Source organism: Delphinapterus leucas, chromosome 12 (assembly GCF_059928025.1).
Source record: "Delphinapterus leucas isolate spDelLeu-1000000601 "Yukka" chromosome 12, BTC_Dleu_Yukka2, whole genome shotgun sequence".
NCBI lineage: Eukaryota > Metazoa > Chordata > Mammalia > Artiodactyla > Monodontidae > Delphinapterus > Delphinapterus leucas.
This window is the reverse complement of record NC_143140.1, coordinates 14,717,374-14,737,078: the sequence shown is the minus strand read 5'-3', so window position 1 is coordinate 14,737,078 and position 19,705 is coordinate 14,717,374. Positions and strand designations below refer to the sequence as shown.

Genomic DNA, 19,705 nt, shown 5'->3' with positions numbered 1-19,705 from the left:
CTCTCTGAGTTTCTCAATTATGCACAATGTGATTTCATTCTGACTCTTACTAGTTTGTTCTTAGTTCTTTCATACGCTCTTTTCCCGCCTCTACAGGTCAGCGCAGGCAAGCTCCAACGTGATGCCTTTCCTCACCTTCATCCCCGCTGTCCTGCGGCATCTCGAGCAACGTGCTCAATCGCATCTCACAGCTGCATTTTTCTTAATCAAAAAATTGTTGTTAGAAGACCAGCTCTATTAAGTGAAAAAAAATCTGTCCCCTCCATGAGTTATTCATTTTCAGTCATCTGTATTAAATATACTTTTAAAACTTTGCATTAGAGAAAACTGAGGAAAAGAGAGAACAGTAAACATCCAGGTACTTACACGTGTGATCTGCCCTCCAAAATCTCCTGACAAAAATAAATGCCTGTGTAAAGAAGATTTCACTCTTCAAAATACAATATTTATTTTAGGGGATAAAAGGGAAATAATGTTGATCTCACACCATAACCATAAAAACAGTCTAATCAGAGAAAAACAGCAAAGTCATTTGTTCCAGCTCTTTAAAAATATTTTAATCATGCAAAATCAGCATAATGCTAAAATGTTAAGTAAGATGAAGTGGCTTTCGGTCGTTTCACAGGATGTATATTTGGCAATAGTTATTAAAAATAACAGAACTCTAAATATATAGTTTCAGAAACGGTATTTTTAAATACAGCAGTAAACAACAGACACTACTGCACTTTATACATTTTCTGGCATAACACTGCCATACAGTTACAGGATTATAAAATAAGTGTTTCATAGTACCATACAGATCCAGAAACTGGTTACAGCTCCTACCACATACACATGGTATTGGTGTGCACAGACGTGCACGGCGTTCTGTAATTCATCCTGCAGGAGATGACAGAGCACAGAGAAGGCCCACGGCTGCTGGACAGTCAGCGCTCATGCAGGAAGGAAAGCACACATCTTTCTAAGAATCTACCCATTTTCCTGAAATACTCAAAATACAAAGGACACAATAGTTTCCCAGCTGAAGCGGTGACTGGACCCAGTTAGCCGTCTATCTTCTTAGGTCACACGGAAGAGGAGTGGACAGCGCACTTGGGAAACACGGAAACAGCCTTCTTATAAAAAGGACAGGGCTTCCCTGGTGGCGCAGTGGTTGAGAGTCCGCCTGCCGATGCAGGGGGCGCGGGTTCGTGCCCCGGTCCGGGAGGAGCCCACATGCCGCGGGGTGGCTGGGCCCCGTGAGCCATGGCCGCTGAGCCTGCGCGTCCGGAGCCTGTGCTCCGCAACGGGAGAGGCCACAACAGTGAGAGGCCCGCGTACCGCAAAACAAAAACAAAAGCAAAAAAGGACAAAGAACAAAACGCTTGTCAAACCCTTGCTCTGGTTTGTTGCTCTTAACTGTGGTGCCACACGAGGAAGGCGCCATCGCTCTCGCCGGCGTGGGGTAGACAGTCACATCGTTAGAAACAGCCTAGCGCGGGACCTCCTTTCCGTCTCTGCAGCCACTGCCTCCACTTAACTTCCTGTCAGTAGAACCACGGGCAGAGGAATTAAACCTGGTGGCACATCATGTGATTATTTCTCTCAGTCTGTGAAAGGTTTCCATCTACTGTGGAGTAAGCGGAATCCGGGCTGAAAATGCGAGCATGAATGGGATTGCTTCCCATTCACACCAGTCCAGATCTCCCTGGCACGGATAACACCGAGCACGTTCCCACCGTAAAGCTTCTGCATCCTCATCTATTCCTCATTCCAGTAAATTCTGGCACTCCACAAACCTACAGTCAGTTACATCTTTATTTCTATAGTGAGTTTCTAGTGACCGTTTCTAACTTTTTGTTTCGATTGTTATTTTCCTCTTCTCCACATGAAACTAAACCCACCAGCACTGAAAAAGGTGTTCATCTGACCAATGACTGCAGACCTTGGACACTTCTTAGGACCAAAGCTTATTACACAACGAATCTCTCTAGTTCATGTAACTGTTCCACAAACTCCATTATAATTTAAAAACAAAAATATGATAAACTTTATAGCTTCAACATATTTTTCATATTAAAATAGATAAGGTTTCTGATTTGTCTAAAAAAGGTCTCTCAGCATAACAAGTGCGCACTGGTGCCTTTTCCCTTTCACTTCGTCTTTACACTAAATCATTTTATGGAGAATTTTATATAGAGACCTCTGAAAGAACAACCCCAAATAATTTTGGATGGAAATCAGAAGTTTTGAACTGGCGAGAGGGGTAGGCAGAACTGGTATTTCAATGTTTCCCGAGACAGAAAGATTCAGCTGTAATTTACATAGCAGGTGTCCAACTGCTCACAATTTCCTAAACAACCGCAAAATGGTGACGAATGAATTATAACAGGTATTTTATGAAAATTGATACCCAGTGAAACTGTGCATGAAGTCCAAGGTGGCCCACCTTCCTCAGAAGACAGCGATCACGGGGTCCGACACCCTCGGCATCCAGGGGAGGCTCCGGAGACCCCTCCTCTACTGGAGAGGATGCAGCCCAGTGTACGTGCCCCTTCACCAAGACGCCCACTCTGGTTCTCAGCCACCTCCCCATCTCTGAACTCAACCTCCAGGCAAGAGTTTGGGCCATAAAACGAAGCAGTTAATTGTATCCTCCACGTGAACACTTTAATTCAAGGAAACAAACATATTAAGAAGTTATTTCCCACAAGTAACTAAAACAATAAACTTCTCAACAGATGAGGGAAAAAGCAGAAGATGACAAAAAACATTCTCTCTAACCTAGGGAAAAAGCAAGAACAAGTACTGTTTAAATGTTTCTAATAAAACTACAGCATAAAAGTCCAAATTAATTTCAGATTCCTCCAACTATCTACTGGAATTAAACTTTTAAATCATTTCTCTAGTAGAATGCCATTCTCTACATCCCTCTGTACCTAAAAGCAAAAGTAAAACACAGATTAATATTACTTGTAGTAACTGAGAGATGTTTACAATGAAAATTACAGGGTGTAGCAAAATTAGGCAGAAGCATAAATAAATGTAACAATGAAGTTAATCTTTCTGCTGTAAGATCTTACTTCTTTCTCAAATGTAACACATTTTTGAACACTGTGGCTAGTACACTTCCTTTTGAACTGATGTTACTGATACAAATGGAAATGTCTCCAAAATGAAAAAGCACGAAAGTAAATTTCATTAAATTAACTGATCTTCACGGTTTGGAATGTTTCTTATGGCAAGATTTTATAATGAAGTAAAAATTTAAACTTCTGAATGAAAAGCATTCACATTAGTTAAGGCACATCTGGACACCTCCAGGCATTCACATTTATAACTATATTATCTATTATTAACTTCGGTAATAAGGAATTTCTAAAACATGGTCTGTCCCTAAGCACAGTCTGCTGGGTGGGCTGGAACAGGCAAAGAGGCAGGATGTGCTCACTGTCACCCTAGAGATTACTCAACAGATATGCTCATGGAATAAACACTAAAGAATTCTAAATTGAAAGGAGTCAACCCTTTGTACACCCCTAATTTTCCAGATCCTACTGACCCAGGCCATCATTTTCTACAGCTGCACCTACATTTGAAATGATTCTTGCTTGTCTAACTTCGGCCTACCTTACACTTAATGGATATACCCCAAAGGAAAAAAAAAATTGGAACTTTTTAAGTGGGAAACAAAATAGAAATCTTCAAAACTACTCCTATAACAAAGAGTCCCCACTCACCCCAAATAAACTTGAGAGACCCACAGATGCAATTACAATCAAGCAAGATCAAGAACGCCCTTCTTGTCTCAGGTTAGAAAATAAAGCTTTTAGAAGAGCCTCAATTATAGAAAGACAAAGAAACTGGCTTGATTTAGTTACTCAGTAGATTATACACTCAACCATAACTCTACTATAAACCTGGGAAATTTAACTTTAAACAATTAAACAAATATTCCCTCTCCATCAGTTCAACCAATTTTTGACAACTCGATAAGGAAGTTTACTTTCTAAAATGATTTTTTAGAGAGTAACTCAAATGTAATACTGTACTACAATATTTTTCCTTTTTCACCAGAGCATTCCTTCTGTCAGGTTAAACTGTAAAAACTAGAAACAAAGTAGGTAATTTTTAAACATAATCTTTATATTTTTAATACTTAGCAAAAAATCTTAGAACTTCTCTGGTAACTCCAGAGTCATAAGTTTTGTTTTCTCCTTGAAACTGAAAAAGGTTGTTCCTCAAAACTAAAATCCAAAATAAAACTATACCAAATAATTTTTGAACTGAGAACTGTACATGACTTAGAGAAAGCAGACATATTTCCAGTTCTGTCATGATTCTTTTCAGTTTCTTATGAGATTGAGCATGAGGACGTATAATGGTACAATACTCTTAATGTTATAAACTTTTTCTCTACAGAAATATATCTTTTCATCATATATCACTTTACAGTATTTCAAAATATTTTCACATATATCGTCTCCTTTGGGATATGAAAGCACAAAATATTAGAAATATACTAGACTAACCAAGCGGTGTAACATCTATTTGCCTGAAATGCAAATTAGTATTTTATCAATAGCCAATACTTAGTATATTCACAGTCCATGGTACAATGATAAAGTCTATATATTCACAAAAATTCGATAAAGTTTCTAGTCATTTGGCCATGCTCCACTGCGTTTTTATAACAGCTTCTTAGTTTCTGCAAGCACATGGTAGTTCTTAAAAATACAAAACATCACAGTCAAACCCAGAGGGCTGTTTCATGTCGTAACACACACACCTAAAGACACACCTACAGGTCTTATTGTAAAACTATTGAATGTACAGAGTATTCTTAATAGAAAAAAACTCTAGACGTTCATAATTTTTATCTGCAAAAGGAATGCCATCCTCTCACTTGTTTCCACTGAAGAATTCTCTCATAAGTTATTTACAGATTAAGCGTGGGAATCATACCGTTTCACGTGAGTCTGCGTTTCAGAACAACATGGTAGAAAAAGGCCACTGTTTTAAGTGGAAGCCAGGCAGTTTTCCCTTGAGACTAAATATTCTCAAATTAAACAGTACAATCTAATCAAACCCCTAATTAGGAATACGCTAAAAGTTAAATTATTGAATGAAACATTTTTACTTCTAAGGGTTCTGATATACTCTTAGTTTCTAAGTGATTTAGATGATATCCATCTCTTTTAGTATCTGTCCACTTATTAATATTTTAATATCTGGTCACAAAATTTTAACATTATGCACTTAGAAGGTGGTGTGAACATTTTATCATGTGCGCAAAATTGGTAAGGTATTTCAAATGAACCATATTCCTACAATTCAGCCCAATGTGACAACCTACTCTCACGCGCTAAGCTGTAGAACTGTTTATTGAGCTCGATGGGGCCATTAGAGGGTCCATGTGAAAAAGCAAAGAAATGGAAATGCAAAAGCAGAATGGTTTCCCCAAATCCTAATGCTCACTTCACAAAACAGTAGAAAGCAAAAACTGTCACATTGTGAGAAATGATAGTGAAAAAATATTCTATATTTATTGGAATACAATATATAACATGAGCGTTCCTAACATTCATATAAAATAAGTCAGATTTGAGCAACCATGCTGTTTCATGTAAACTTCAAGGCAATGTAACCCTTCTAAAGCATACTACTTGTGTGTCTATTTTCTAGAAACCCTCTGCTAAAAGTCCTCTGGTCAATAAAAATAACAGAAGATGACATAATGTGATTTAAAAATAGGACATAGTAAAAATTCTCTGAGGGTTAAAGTGACTAGAACTTCCCTTAAGGGCCTAAGAAACACACAAAAGCCAATTCCTTTCTAAATGAAATGAAGTGAAAAAAAATTTTTTCTGTGAATTGCTTTCACTATATGTGTACGTATGCTCTGAAGTTCTCACCACAGTGTTTGACTGTTTTCGAATGTCTAATAATCAGTAATAACAGTATAAGCAAGAAAGTTATTTGCTCTTACCCAATATTAACACATTCAGTGCTTACTAAAACTGAATATACGGGATGTCCAGTCTGTTCTCAATTTCGAGCTTTGACAACTTAGAGAGGCAACAGATTATATTTTTTCTAAAGATATACTGTGGACTAAGCCACACTAATGTCATAGTCTACATAACGCTGAGATGTTCATGGTTTTAGGGACCACTGCCTTGTTGCCAGTGCCAGACGCGTGCCTTTTGAAAACGAATAATTTCCTTCCTTAATTTTTTAATTCTTTAGTCATTTGCATTCAGAAACAAGCACCAAATCTGTACAGAACAGCCACAGAAGGCAAAATTCTCTTCTTGGACTTTTGCATCAAAGCTTGTTTTTAAGCACTTAACACAGAAAACCATTTTTATTATTTTAAACAAATTCTTGAAATAATACAGCCGACAGTTCCCTCTACGCCACGTAAATGTCACTGTAGTAGATCATCCGAACGTACACTAGAAATGCACGTGCCCGCCGACACAGGTGGCCAACGAGGGAGAGAATGGAGAGGGGAAGAGGAAAAACAGCAGGACCGACAAACGGGGAGGGGCAAGTATATCTCCCCAAGAACATCCATCCCACTTACCAGAAACTAAAGATAAGCATGCTGAGGTGCTGTAATGAAAAAACTCCCAATTTCTTCCGAATACATCTGAGAAGACCAAATTCTTTCTCACAGCTTAAAAACAAAGGAATCCAGAAAACGGGCAAAGGGGTGGCAACCTAACGAAATTATCCACTTGATTTTCTTCATGTAGAGCGGAGTCTCTCCAAAGAATTTATTTGCTGTATCGAAGACTACATGGTTATTTCCAGATACACTGAAAATAATTTAAAATTGTTGTGTACTGGATTCGAAAACTCACGTCCCCGAAGTGTTACAGAATGCATTCGTGAATTGGGTCCTGTCTTCAGACTTCTGGTTAGATATTAAATTCACTGTCATCCAAAATCAAAACCAAGTGACAACTAAATGCTTACAACAGAGATCACCAACAGACGGCTACCCTCCGAAACGTGGCCTCTGTTCCTCACCCACACGGGTCTGTGGGCTTCCTGATAATTCACTGAAAGAGTGCGTCATCGTGGGAACCTGTCTCTCCGGGACTTTCACAGTCCTTGTTACGGTTTTCACGCTCTTCATCTTTTTCAGAGGGAGACGCACTCTCCTTTTTCTCCAGCGCATGCGCAATTGTCTCTTCTGGTTGAGGACTGGAATTGTCGGCATCACCCTCTCTCTCTGGGTCTCCTGACCTGGCAGCTTCGCTGCCGGCCTCTGAGCTGGGCCAGTCTGTCTCCTCCTCCGGCTCCCTAGGTGTCACTTTTTTGTCTTCGGCAGCTTTGCTATTTACACGCCCAGCTGCGGAGGGATTTTTGGAGTCCTTGGGTTTTTTGTGCATAGACGTCTGGCTGTGATGCCCCGAGGTGGGCGGGGCGGGGGTCTTCGGGGCTTTGCTGCCCTCGGGCTGTTCCCTCCTGGGTGGTCCCCAGATAAAATTCTCCGAGGGCGTGTAGTGTTTCTGGGCGAACCGCAGGAGTCTTCTCCTTTCCCTTCTGTCTCTAATTGTGTACACGAAATACTCCAGTGCGCTCTGTTTAATATTGGGGATGGTATTTTCCACAAGAGCCTCATGAAGAATAAATTTTACAAGAGGAGATTTAAAACTTTCATATCCAAGCTCGCCGAGGCTTTTCAGAATACGAGTGATCCTTAAATAGTTGTGCTGAGACCTGGAAGAGGATTGAATACAACGAAGGGGGAAAATTAGGTGGCGGAAAGCAGGGGCATAAAAACCACTGGGAAACTATTTCTGATGGAAGAGTAAGCTGGGAAAACATGCCTTGTAATGACTTGGCTAAAAGTCATAGTAGACACCGCTAAGAAGAATAAAACAAGATGTGAAACCCCTGTACCTCAGTGTAACGCCAATCTATGTAAAACTCCAATGCATAAAATAAATTCTCCTTTTTCCTTTAGTTCTTTGTACTTGAAAAACATTTAGATTTTCAATGTATTCCCATGGATGTCGAATTGCTGTTTGTTTGTCAAATACACTGAGGATGACTATCTACTACACAAATGTATCATACCTGTCACAGGTAAACAGTGCCGAGCATTGGTTACCAGCCGAATGTACGACTTACAGGGTCAGCGGGCCAGCAGAACCCACCATATCAACCAACTCAGAAGGAAAGCAGCAGAAACCATTCTACCTCGCTGGAACAATTCTGACAAAGGAGGCAGAAGTGACTTATTTAGCAGAGCAAAGAGTATAGGCTTTGGAGTCAGAACCGAATTCACACCCTAGCTGTGCCACCAACAGCTACATGAAATCACGGCACCTCTAAGGCTCAAGTACCCTCATCTTTAACGTGGGGGAAAGGGCCCACACCTCACTGCACTTGTAAGCATCAAATTAGCTGACATATATGCAGAGCATGTGGAACTCAATAAATTTCAGACACTATTTAACATCAATATAATTATTGGTATTGGTATTATTCAGATTTGGTACTAAGGACTACCTTATGTGTACCTATCCCACCTTAATCGCCTCATTCTCTTCCGTCTGTGGCCTCTCTCTCACCTCCTCTTTCCCTATCACAGAATTTAAAATTTTACTTTTAATGGCATGGACTGCAAAGACTCCTCTTTCCCCAGATTGCACTAACATCTTTCTTTTCTTGTCCCAAAACTAAAGCCATTAGCAGATGAAAACTTTCCAAACCTATTTTGTCACGATTCATAATCTTGCCCCCCTACCTCACTCAGCCCAAGAGTTGCTTTATTACAAATACCTGGCTGCATCCTAAGGGAACCTTCAGGTCCATGTATTAATCATGTATGTCATCACCAGCCCGGGTTAGTTACTCACCCAATATTGCACCACTTATTCCCCACTTCCCCAAACCTGTCTATACCTCAGACACTGAACTTTAGACAAGCATCGCATACACCTGCCTTGGCTTCCACAAGTGCTTGGTATTCGCTTAGGAATAACCAGCAACTTATCTGGGAAGCATGGAAGAGGATACTGAATTATTTGAGGGATGGAAGGGCGTGGCTCCATGGCCTTATATTTTAAGAAGAGAGTTAGTTTGGACAAAACTAAACCCTTAATGATGTGGGCTCACCAGACGCTAGAAATGACAAGTCCAGCAGTTTTCATTATCTCCAGCCTCCTGGATGTTTACCAAAATAGTGTTCTCTTACTATTCGACTCTTTGAAGGCCAAAGGGTACAATGTAGCACAGATACATTTCGGTCTTATGAATCTGTATTTTTTAATAGTTAGGAAGTACCAGTCTTTTGAGACAATACAAATTTGAGTGAAGTTAAGACAGTGTCTTTATCAGCAAGGCTGATCCAATGTAGAGTTTGCATACTCTAAAAACTTGGTGGTAAAAATCCCGACATCTGCTTCATAAGTCTATGAGAAAGAGAGATACGGAAAAGCGGAAGAATGTTTTCCTTTAAAAATCCCAAAGAAAAAAAAATAAAATAAAATAAATAAACATCCCAAAGAGTTACACGACACAACAAAATTTACTATATTTGCAAGCAGCTCAGTTTCACATATCCAGTCCGGGATGAATGACCAAGATAAAATTTCTGTGCACACTTAATCTGTATCAACACGTTCTCCAATTAAAAAGGTTACATAACAGTAGAAAAGGACAAACACTGGGGTTGAAGAGAATGGAGATCAGGATTATAGAACAAAATTATACAAGAAAGAAATCGGGTGTTGCAGTACGATTTGAAATAAATGTCACAAAGAAATACAAAAAAAAAAAACACCCCACACTCCTAGAGTCGTGAGTAGACTTTGGGGTCGCGTAGCAGATCAAAGAGAGAAGCTGGGCTTCCAGACAGCGGTAAGGGTAGTAAGAAGGACTGAAGCTGTCAGGAAGAGCAGGTTAGCGAGGAAAGGACACACAAAAGCCAAGAACCAGGAAGACAGAAAGTAAAAGTGAGAGGGGATTCCAGGGTCTAAAATACAGCTCCGTAATCCAAGGTGATTACAAATAAAATTGGAAATCCATCTTCGTGGTTGGTCTATATGTCTGCACTCTCGTGTTTGAACATGTTTTACCTCTTTTAGTCATGGTCACTTGTTCACTAAACTTTATTTCACTTGATTTTCATCCAATAGTTTTTATCCGCTAGGCTACGATAAGTGTATTGAGTTCCCTGCTTACTGTGAAAAACTCAAGATGTCATACAGCTTAAAACACAAGTAAAAGCTGTAAGCAATACCCACGGAAAGGAAAAATGATGGTGGAAAGGGAGCAGCATGGGGCAGTAGGGGTCAGGTTCCCCTCCCCACACCAAGCTAGGACATCCCTCAACGACAGCCTTCAGAAGGGCGGCTTCCAGCTACTAATCGGAGGATCTGACAATAAAACCCCAAGGAGGATTTAGGCAGGCAAACCTGTTTTGTTCCTCATTATTCATTCAACAAACGTTTACTAAGTATGATTGCTATTCCGACCAAAACAAAACCAGGTGGAAATTCTCTAAAACGATAGTCGTGGGTACATGGAAGATGAGATGCTACCAGATCCTCTTCAAAGGCTGCCTTCTGCCATCCTTCATGTCAACAGGCTACTTGCACACAGCTTTCTGTGACAGTCTGACATAAGTGCTTAGAAACTCTGTCCAGAGATAGCTACCTGCATTGCCTAGGCAGAGGCATATATACTTCTGCTATAAGTGCTCTGCAGAAGTCAAAGTGGACTTGAGTTATGAGTTAACGGGTCTTCTCGTCAAGATCGTAATGCTTTATGCCCATATCCTGCGTGTTTTAGTGCAAGCTACCATTTTAACAGCGTTGATTATAACTAATAAGGTAAATGGAAGGCTTAAACGTTAATATTGTACCATACTCATTTTCCACCAGCAAGATAAGAGTTCCAGGAAAGCACAAAAAATTTAGTTAAGCAAAAATGCAAGAAATTCTGTTTGGGGCAAAGAAAAATTTCTTAGGTTAGTTTTAATTTTTTTTTTCTCTTAGTACTTGCCCAGTTCAGCTAATTACAATGTGCTAAAAATGTTTAAAGTTGGTTTTATAGTCCAGTGCTCATAAGTCACCCTATAATTAAAAAGAAAAAAAAAGCCAGTTTGCATGCAAAGAAAATAATAATAAAAAAAAAACCAACTTTGGGCATATGTGTTAATGAAAGTTATAAATATCCAAGCAAAAGAACATAGCAGGGCTTCCCTGGTGGCGCAGTGGTTGGGAGTCCGCCTGCCGATGCAGGGGACACGGGTTCGTGCCCCGGTCCGGGGGGATCCCACATGCCGCGGAGTGGCTGGGCCGGTGAGCCATGGCCGCTGAGCCTGCGCGTCCGGAGCCTGTGCTCCGCAACGGGAGAGGCCACAACAGTGAGAGGCCCACGTACCGCAAAAAAAAAAATATATATATAGCAAATCAATTCCAAATAAACTGGTAAAATTTTCTTCCAGGTGTTTGGCTTTATTAACCAAAAATGGGCTTCCGGTTTTGACCTAAATGGCGAAGATTCTAATTTTCCCTCTTTCTTAGTAAAATGTATGAGTACCTGTCAGTCTTATGAAATGATTTTTATATGTCATAGGCTTAATTCATGGATTTAATCTAAGAAAGCACTGTGCCTGAGAAGCGTGCTGAGCTAGCAGAATCTCACAACCTAGGGGATGGGTCTGGAAAAGTGTACACAAACAACAACCGCAAAGGTCAAGCAACGTGGTGTAAAGAGGGGGCGAGGCCACACTTGGCTGGGGGCAGCAGAGATGCTTCAGGAAGAAACAGCTCTGAAACCGAGCAGCCGCGTTTCTACCTGGAATGTCATTCTTTTTTGGCTGCTACTTTGTTTTGCTTTAGAATACAGAACAGGAATAAAGTGCATTTCAGACGAGCTTTTGAATTCAAATTCCTGAGCCCATCTGTTGCTTGTTCTATGAGCCACAGAGAATTCCAACCCGGGGAAAACACCATGCCAGCCGGGGCTGCACTGCGGGGCTTTACTTACTCGTTCAGGTGCTGAAACCTTTCCTGCCAGTTAACAGCCCGAGCAACATTTCCAGTTTTATCTATCAGTTTTATTCCAAAAAATTCCAACATCATTTTATAAGCCAAGAGGAATCTTCTAATTGCCTCTTTTGTTTTCTTGAATTCCTAATGAAAAAAGAAAAGCCAGCTGGGTGACTCGGACCTACCAGGGCCATCAAATGGCAATATAATTTGGCTAATTCACACCAAATGAAATGAGCTGGCCTTACCTCAATTTCATACGTAGTTAGTTCTTTAGCGTAAAAGTTCAAGCCTTGTTCTCTCAGGGGGAAAAGCCTACGTTTTAGAAAAATAATATTTTTATATTAATGTTGCCTGGGAGACACACATGATGAAACAGGTGCGAGACAGAGCACACGACTGACCATTGGATGTAGGTGTGGCTGTATTCCAGCTTCTCGTAATCTCCTTTCCACTTACTGAGAACTTCTTCAATGTAAACACCTAAAGAGGAAAGATTTAGAACACGAACCAGACGTGTAAAACATTGTTGGAGGCATTTTAAGACTGAATCGCTTGAGAGTTGATGTAATTTATATAATAAACTAGAATAACATTTTATGTGACCTTAGCTAAAACTTCAGACCTCCACCAGTCTTACAAGATTTTCAAATAACTTTTGTGATAAAGATTACAAAAAATTAATGCATTGCTTTAAGTTATCGCTCTAAATTACCACCTCAAACATAAATTCACTGTTAGAAACATAAAAATAATTGAGTTAAATACTGTCATTATCTCTATGTTCAATGTTTTTAATATTTTGAAGGCATTCCTTTGGGGAAAATCTTTTAAATTCACATCAGAGTCAAATTAGCTACCTATCGTTGCATTTCTTCAAAAGGTTTTCTTACTCCACGTCCTAAAAAACTAACTAATTTAATTAATACTATTTCAATTAGTAAATAAAGCAGTGCCTTTCTACCGTTAGTCAATACAACAGGGCATTTTTATCTAGAGGGCTCCTTCCAAAACAGGGCAGACTTCTGGGACACCAGAAATCAACTAAAGATAAGGGGATCTGGCCATTGCAGCAATGTTCTTACATCCTAATTTCCAACTGGTGCGTCTGCCAGTGCACAAATATAGGGAATTCCTTAGATATTCTTCAGCCAGTTAGTTCATCAAAGAATGCAAGGTCCTGCCACTCGGAGAGCTTTGCAATCCATGACCCTCGTTCCCTGACTCACGCTGCTGGGGATTTGGCTGGGTTTCCACTGAGAGTAAAGGGCAGCCGCCAGGGCCATCTGGTCATCTCACAGAGATAAGGGCTCTACGGACGGGGAGCAGCCAGCTTTCTGGTTTGACCTGGATAAAATGAGGGCGCCCACCACGAACCACGGCCTGGTGCCTGGGTGAATCATGCGTATTACCACGGAGACTGCACCCTCCCACTAAAGGTTTAGGAAAGATCCTGGGAGGGCAACTGTAGAGTGTGGAGGAGGGCCAGTATATCTGACAGAGTTGCGTGGAGATCTACAGTGTGTGCAGTTCCCTCCCTGGGATGTTGGAACGCTGAACTGGGGCTGCTCTAGCTCCCTGACCTTGAATCTGAAAATCGACAGGAAAGATTATTCTAATAGAAAAAAAAACCACCTTTCAATTATGTTCCAAAGATTTTCCGGGTTTGGCACAGTGAAAAGAACACCGAACTCTGGAGCCCAGATCCAAGTCTATGATCAAGTCTATGATCAAGTCGGTCATCAAGACCCAGCAACTTCATCTTTAAAATGAGGAAACTGAATTTGATCTCCCTTTTGGGTCCTTAATAATCTAATATTTTATGGTTCTCAAAATCTCCTCTTTTCCTCTCACAAAAATGGCCCCCACTACCTTTCAGATAGTAGCCGCCACTGTAAACAGGTGGTGGGAAGGATGGCTAATCCTCAAGTTACTCCCCCAGAACCTGTTGAGCAGATGCTCACAGCTCAGTGGTCTAGGACTCTGGGGACACAGTGGACGGCAGGGCAGAGTAAAGCCAGTCAATGAACAATGAATGCACCGACCATGGAATGAACAAAGAATGACTAGCGGTACTACTATTTAAAGTTTGCTTTTTACCAAGGGAGCGGATTACTCACCATCAGGCTTAAATGGAATTTTATTCTTATAAAAACGAAGGTTGCTCAAGTCATTTTGATATCGGATATCTTTGAAGTTCTGCTAAAGGAAAAAATAAATCAATCTCCAGCATATGGACATATAAAAAAAGGCACAAGGGGCTTCCCTGGTGGCGCAGTGGTTGAGAGTCTGCCTGCCGATGCGGGGGACACGGGTTCGTTCCCCGATCCGGGAAGATCCCCCGTGCCGCGGAGCGGCTGGGCCCGTGAGCCATGGCCGCTGAGCCTGCGCGTCCGGAGCCTGTGCTCCGCAACGGGAGAGGTCACAGCAGTGAGAGGCCCGCATATCACAAAAAAAAAAAAAAAAAAAAAAAAAAGGCACAAGGACCTTCCTTGCACATTTGCTCACTGGCACCACAAAGTAACAAAAACAGAAGGGAAATATTTTACATTTTAGAAAAAAAAATTCTATAGTCTTACTGGGTACTGGTGTCGGTATTTGTACAAATCCCTCGCAGCATAAAAACTTCTCTTCGGTTTGGCAGATACTTCAGTGGAATCAGCCTCCTAAAATAAAAAGTGAAATTCCATTTACGTGTTGAAGCAAGATAATTTCACCAAGAAGTTTCCAGAACAAACTTAAAATAATGAACATCCATAAAGAAAGCCTGAAAAGTGTGAAGATGTCCAGATAAATGAAGGATATTATAAATGTCCTCTTAATAATGCTTACAAGCAACATTTGTTGGCATTCTCGTTTCCTGAGTGGAAGCCAATAACATTTGTCCTAAGGTGTTTCACTAAATAAAAAACTTTATTATTCGCCAAAAGCCTATAGAGGCCAAATGTTATGGATCGGTATCCAGTAGAAACCTTAAAACCTTAGAATTCTTAAAACGAATTCAAGACCTATATTTTACCAGAGGTTACACAAGTGATTCTTTGACCAAACTTATTTTAGAATACTTTACATAACACTAAAAAAAAAAGTGTTAAGATAATAAATCAATTCCTCAAAGAAAACTGTCATTAATTTTGCAACGTTTAGCTGTACTTGGAAGTCAAGTAATAGTAATGCAAGGAAAGGGGGCTTTTAACACAAACTAAATAGCTTTCTAAATTCCACCCTTTACAGCACCATAACAAGTACACAAAGGTATGAATAACCTTCCATTAATTCAGTGATAATACAATGTGATTAAAGCTAGAAATTTTCAAATATATACACAGAAAGCAATAAAAGCTCTCAATTGGAATGAACTTCACATTACATTGCAGTAACTTATATGTGGTAGTTTACTCACACTATTTAAATTCTAAACCAAACTCCCAGCCCCATGGCATAATTTTGAAAACATAAGATACAGGTCAATAGAATCAGTTCGCATTCTCGAACTCCATGTATCAATACTATGATAACGTGCAGGAACGTGCTTCGGGTCCAGGGTCACGCAGAAGGGCAACAAGACTGGTGACAATGATGAAACAGATGACAAAGTTTAGGTCTGAATATTCATTAAGACCTTTGCCCCTACCCTTCTCTCCTCAGCCCCCACCCCCATCTGTGCTGACAGACTGGCATCCTCTAGGCAGTTTTCACACGTTTCTGAAGTGGCGTGATCCTCACTATTACTACAAGTACAGAGATACTTAACCAAACTCGCTGGTGTTTAACACTGGCTACTCTGTCACATTACATAAGCGAGGCAAAGCTTACGTTCTGGTCCTTGCCACACGTTTCAAAATAGCTCTGCCTAGCAGGTTTCTGGATCTATTTAGCCTGAGCTACAACCCCATGACTCATCATCCAACGTGTGTATAGAAAGCACTTTTCCATGCACAAAGCACATATATTATTTCCTTTGATTCTTGTAACACACCTGGCGGGCAGTTAGGAGTGCTTCCATCTTAGAAACAAGGTAACGCAGGCTCAGAGAATTTCACCAACACCCAGTGACAGCGGGAGAGTGAGAACCCCAGGCTCTGGGCTCCAAGTCTGACTAATTAGGTCTGAATCAGTTTCAGCTCCACCAAATGCGAAGGATCATTATAGACACCGTGGTGTCATTTCAACAGCCCCAAACTGGGAGTCAGGATACTTGGGCTGAGTCTTCACTCTGCTGCTGCTCTGTGAAGCTTTTAACTGAATCCTAGTTTGATCATCTTTGAAAGGAGGAGAATGACTCACACCCTGCCTATTTCCCAGGATTATCACGGGAACGCCCACCTCCTCCATCCTCTAAATGTGCCAACCTGCAGGCAATGTCCCTGCTCCCCCCCCACTTCCCGCTCCTTTGGTCTCTCTATCCCACCCCCTTTCACCTGCTCAGCCACCGATTTTGTTCCTTAACATATTATTCCTAGTTCCTGTGTCACCAAAATGTCCCTTTCTTTTTTTTTTTTTTTTTTGCGGTACGCGGGCCTCTCACCGTTGTGGCCTCTCCCATTGGGGAGCACAGGCTCCGAATGTGCAGGCTCAGCAGCCATGGCTCACGGGCCCAGCCGCTCCGCGGCATGTGGGATCTTCCCGGACCAGGGCACGAACCCGTGTCCCCTGCATCGGCAGGCGGACCCTCAACCACTGCGCCACCAGGGAAGCCCTGTCCCTGTTTTCTGGGTCATTTCCTTCAGCAAACATGCTGTAGTATCTCTCATCTTAAAACAAATATACGCAAATTGGAACTGACCCAAACCCCATCTGAATGACAGATCCATAGCTCTGCTCCCTTTCACAGTAAAGCCTCACTGGAGAGTTGCCCAGAGTCCCAGTCCGTCTCCTCTTCTCCCATTTACCACCCCAACCAGGCTTCCTTCCTCCGCATTCCATCCACAACCAAACGACTCTTGTGAATGCCACCTAACAAATTTCCATCTCACTGAGCATCCTTCTTGGTGCTCAACTCAGGCAACCTCCCAGCAGCATGGGGCCAGCTAAGCCCTGTCCTTCCTGAAACACTGTCACCTGCCACAGCTGCCCTGGTTTCCGTCCCATCTCTTCGGTCGCCCCTGGTCAGCCTCATCTCTGGTTCCCCCTCCTCACGTGCTCTCAGTGGAGGAGTGCCCAGGGCTTGACCACATTTCTCACGCTCCTTGACGACCCTGTATCTTCCCAGGACTTTCAATACCTCCACTCTCACATGCTGATGACTCCAGGCCTGGACTGAGGCTCCACCCGTAATTAACTACTCACCAGCTCCACTTGGATGTCTCATAAGATAGTAAACCCAAGAGCATTCTTGACCTAACCTCAGATGCCGCTTTCCCCCTAGACTTCCCCATCTCAGTGAATGGCACTGTCGTTTGTCAGCTATTCAGTTGGACTAGGAATACAGCAATGGAGCTGGTGAGAAGTCGTCGGTCTGGGATAGACTTTAAAGGTAGCTCCAGTAGTTCTTGCAAATGACTGTGGGGTGTAGGGAACACAAGAGGTGGACAGTCAAAAGCAGCATTAAAAAGTAGAAGTTACGTCAAAAAACAAACAAACAAACAAAAAGTAGAAGTTACATGGTGATACAGAGAAGAAAAATTAATCATTCAAGGGGAAAAGGAAGGGTTGGTGCCATTTACCATTTACTGGGGTTGCAATTAACTGACTGAAACATTAATTATAAAACTGTTTTATATAGATGGACCAGGTGAGTTGGACTGAATCTGAGCGGGTGTTTTGTGACATCCCAAACTTCTTCAGAAGGTTTCTTCATTTGGAGACAAGTGGGAGAGAAAAACACTGGAATACAGTGTCTCATACTTCCCTGAGGTTGAGCTCCCAAGGCAAGATGACCCAACAGCAAGGGGCAGAGTTACATTCACGACTCCAGCACGTCCGAAGTTCTGATGCTGGTGACAGGCATACTTGGGTTTGCACCTCTCTCTCTCTGGATGATCTTGGGCAAGCTTCTACTAAGCCTCAGTTTTCTCTAAAGTGGGGACTCCAAACAGGAACTCCCACCGCACCCCACCCCTGAAACTGCAGTTGATGGAAATGACCTGGATAGCATAGAGCTTGCACTAAGACTGTTTCCTCCTGACCCAAAAAGAAATGATCGTCAAGATGTAGAAGGCAGCCTTCCTATAAAATATACCGCTGATTCCTCTCCTCAACCCAAGAGCCCGTGGTTACATCAGATTTGGGGCTCCACTTCCCACCCTCATCCCCCCATGGCTGATGGGAAGGAGGGCCTGACCCGGGACCACCAGCCTGTCAGAGCTCCGCCAGGCGCACTTCTTCAGAGGCTTGGCCACGCAGCTCCTCCTTCTGAAGTTTTCTGGATTATTTTCAGTCCATCAGAGGTTAAAAGGGATATTTATCTCGTTACTAACCCCTCCTCCGAATTGTAGTGGGCAAATGACTTCAGCACAGCTGGATCAACAAGTCTTCTGGGTGAAACAGGAATTTTGAAGCGTGCCCTGAACTCCTGGGTTGGAAGGCCTGACTTGGAACAGGAACCCTGGTGTTTTAACGTCGGATGGGGACTCCCGCCTTAGGGAGACGGCTCGCTGCTCCATCGTAGTCCCACCTCATTCCGGGTTTTTTTTTTTTTTTTTTTTAACCAATAACACGCACTAGATGGGTTTTCACAATCCTCTGTTCTGAGGCAGGTTCCTCCCACCCCGCCTTCCATCACCCGTCTGCGGAGGCAGAGAAGACAGCCCTCCAAGTTGGGCTCTGCCCGGAGGGACCGCCTCGTCGCGCCCGCGCTCAGGCCCCAGGCCGGCAGCGGACGGCTCCGGGCGACCGCCGCGCGCAGGCCTGGGTCCCGGGGCAGCGGGACGGCGGGGGGAGGACAAGCCGCCCTGATCAGCCCCCGCCCAGGCCCCGCGCGCGTGGGGTCGCCCGGGGCCGCCCCCTTCCCGGCAACGTCCCCCCCATCCCGGCCCGAGGCCCCCCCCGGCCGCGTACCTGCTCGGCGCCCGCCGCCTCGGCGTCCCGGTCGGGCGCGGGGCTGGCGCGGGGCCGGCCGCCGGCTCGCTCCGGGGGCTCCGGGGGCTGCGCGGGCTCCCGCCCCGGGCCCTCGCCGCCGCCCGGCCCCGGTTCCTCGGGCTCGGGCTCCGAGTCCGTCTGCCAGGTGGAGTCGCAGTCCTCCACGGTGGTGGGCTCGCGCACGCCGACCCCGCCGAGCAGGTTGCCCATCGGAGAAGCGGGCGCGGGCGGGCGCGGGGCTCCGGACTCCGGCTGCGGCGGCGCTAGGGCCCGGGCAGGGCCGCGGCCAGGGCGCTGGGCGGCACCTCGGCGCCCAGCCCGCTCTGCCTGCTCGCGGCGAGCGGCGGGCGCAGGGCGGGGAGGAGCCCGCGGCCCCGGGACCGCCGCCCGCGCCCGAGCCCGCCCATCGCTCCCGCCTCCCCGGCCCCGCGCGCCGCGCCCGCCGCTCTGCCCCCCGGAAGGCCCGCCTCCCTCGGCCTCGGACGTGCCTGGGGGGCGGATCGGGGTCCGAGGAGGCGTCGCCGTCTGCGGGTTAAGTCCCGTCCACCCCTCTCTCCCGGCTGTTCCGGGAGGAAGACGGATTGGCCGCGGCAGAAGACAAAGCTGGTGGTGACCGGGCAGCACGTCAATAGAAACCCCGAGCTACCGAGACTGCATCTGGGCAGCCACCCAGAGTCCCCGCG

The 19,705-nt window shown here is 43.8% G+C and overlaps 1 protein-coding gene across 6 annotated transcripts; it reads right to left on the bottom strand.

Moving 5' to 3' along the window:
• Positions 1–423: 423 nt before the first annotated feature.
• OGFRL1 (opioid growth factor receptor like 1) lies at positions 424–19,380 on the bottom strand. Of its 6 annotated transcripts, none has more exons than XR_016395121.1 (8): positions 19,002–19,380; positions 14,582–14,668; positions 14,123–14,204; positions 12,407–12,485; positions 12,251–12,317; positions 12,001–12,146; positions 2,432–7,716; positions 424–1,526 (listed from the first exon to the last, which is right to left on the bottom strand). XR_016395121.1 is itself a non-coding variant. In XM_022590450.3 (7 exons), the coding sequence occupies exons 1-7, from the start codon at positions 19,230–19,232 to the stop codon at positions 7,050–7,052; spliced, it is 1,359 nt and encodes a 452-aa protein (XP_022446158.1). In that variant the 5' UTR covers positions 19,233–19,380; the 3' UTR covers positions 424–7,049. The 6 variants fall into 6 exon arrangements, 4 of the variants coding, with proteins under 4 accessions (XP_022446158.1, XP_022446159.1, XP_089777859.1 ...); XR_002646942.3 differs by having other exon boundaries at positions 424–2,650; positions 6,572–7,716; XM_022590450.3 differs by having other exon boundaries at positions 424–7,716.
• Positions 19,381–19,705: the final 325 nt, after the last annotated feature.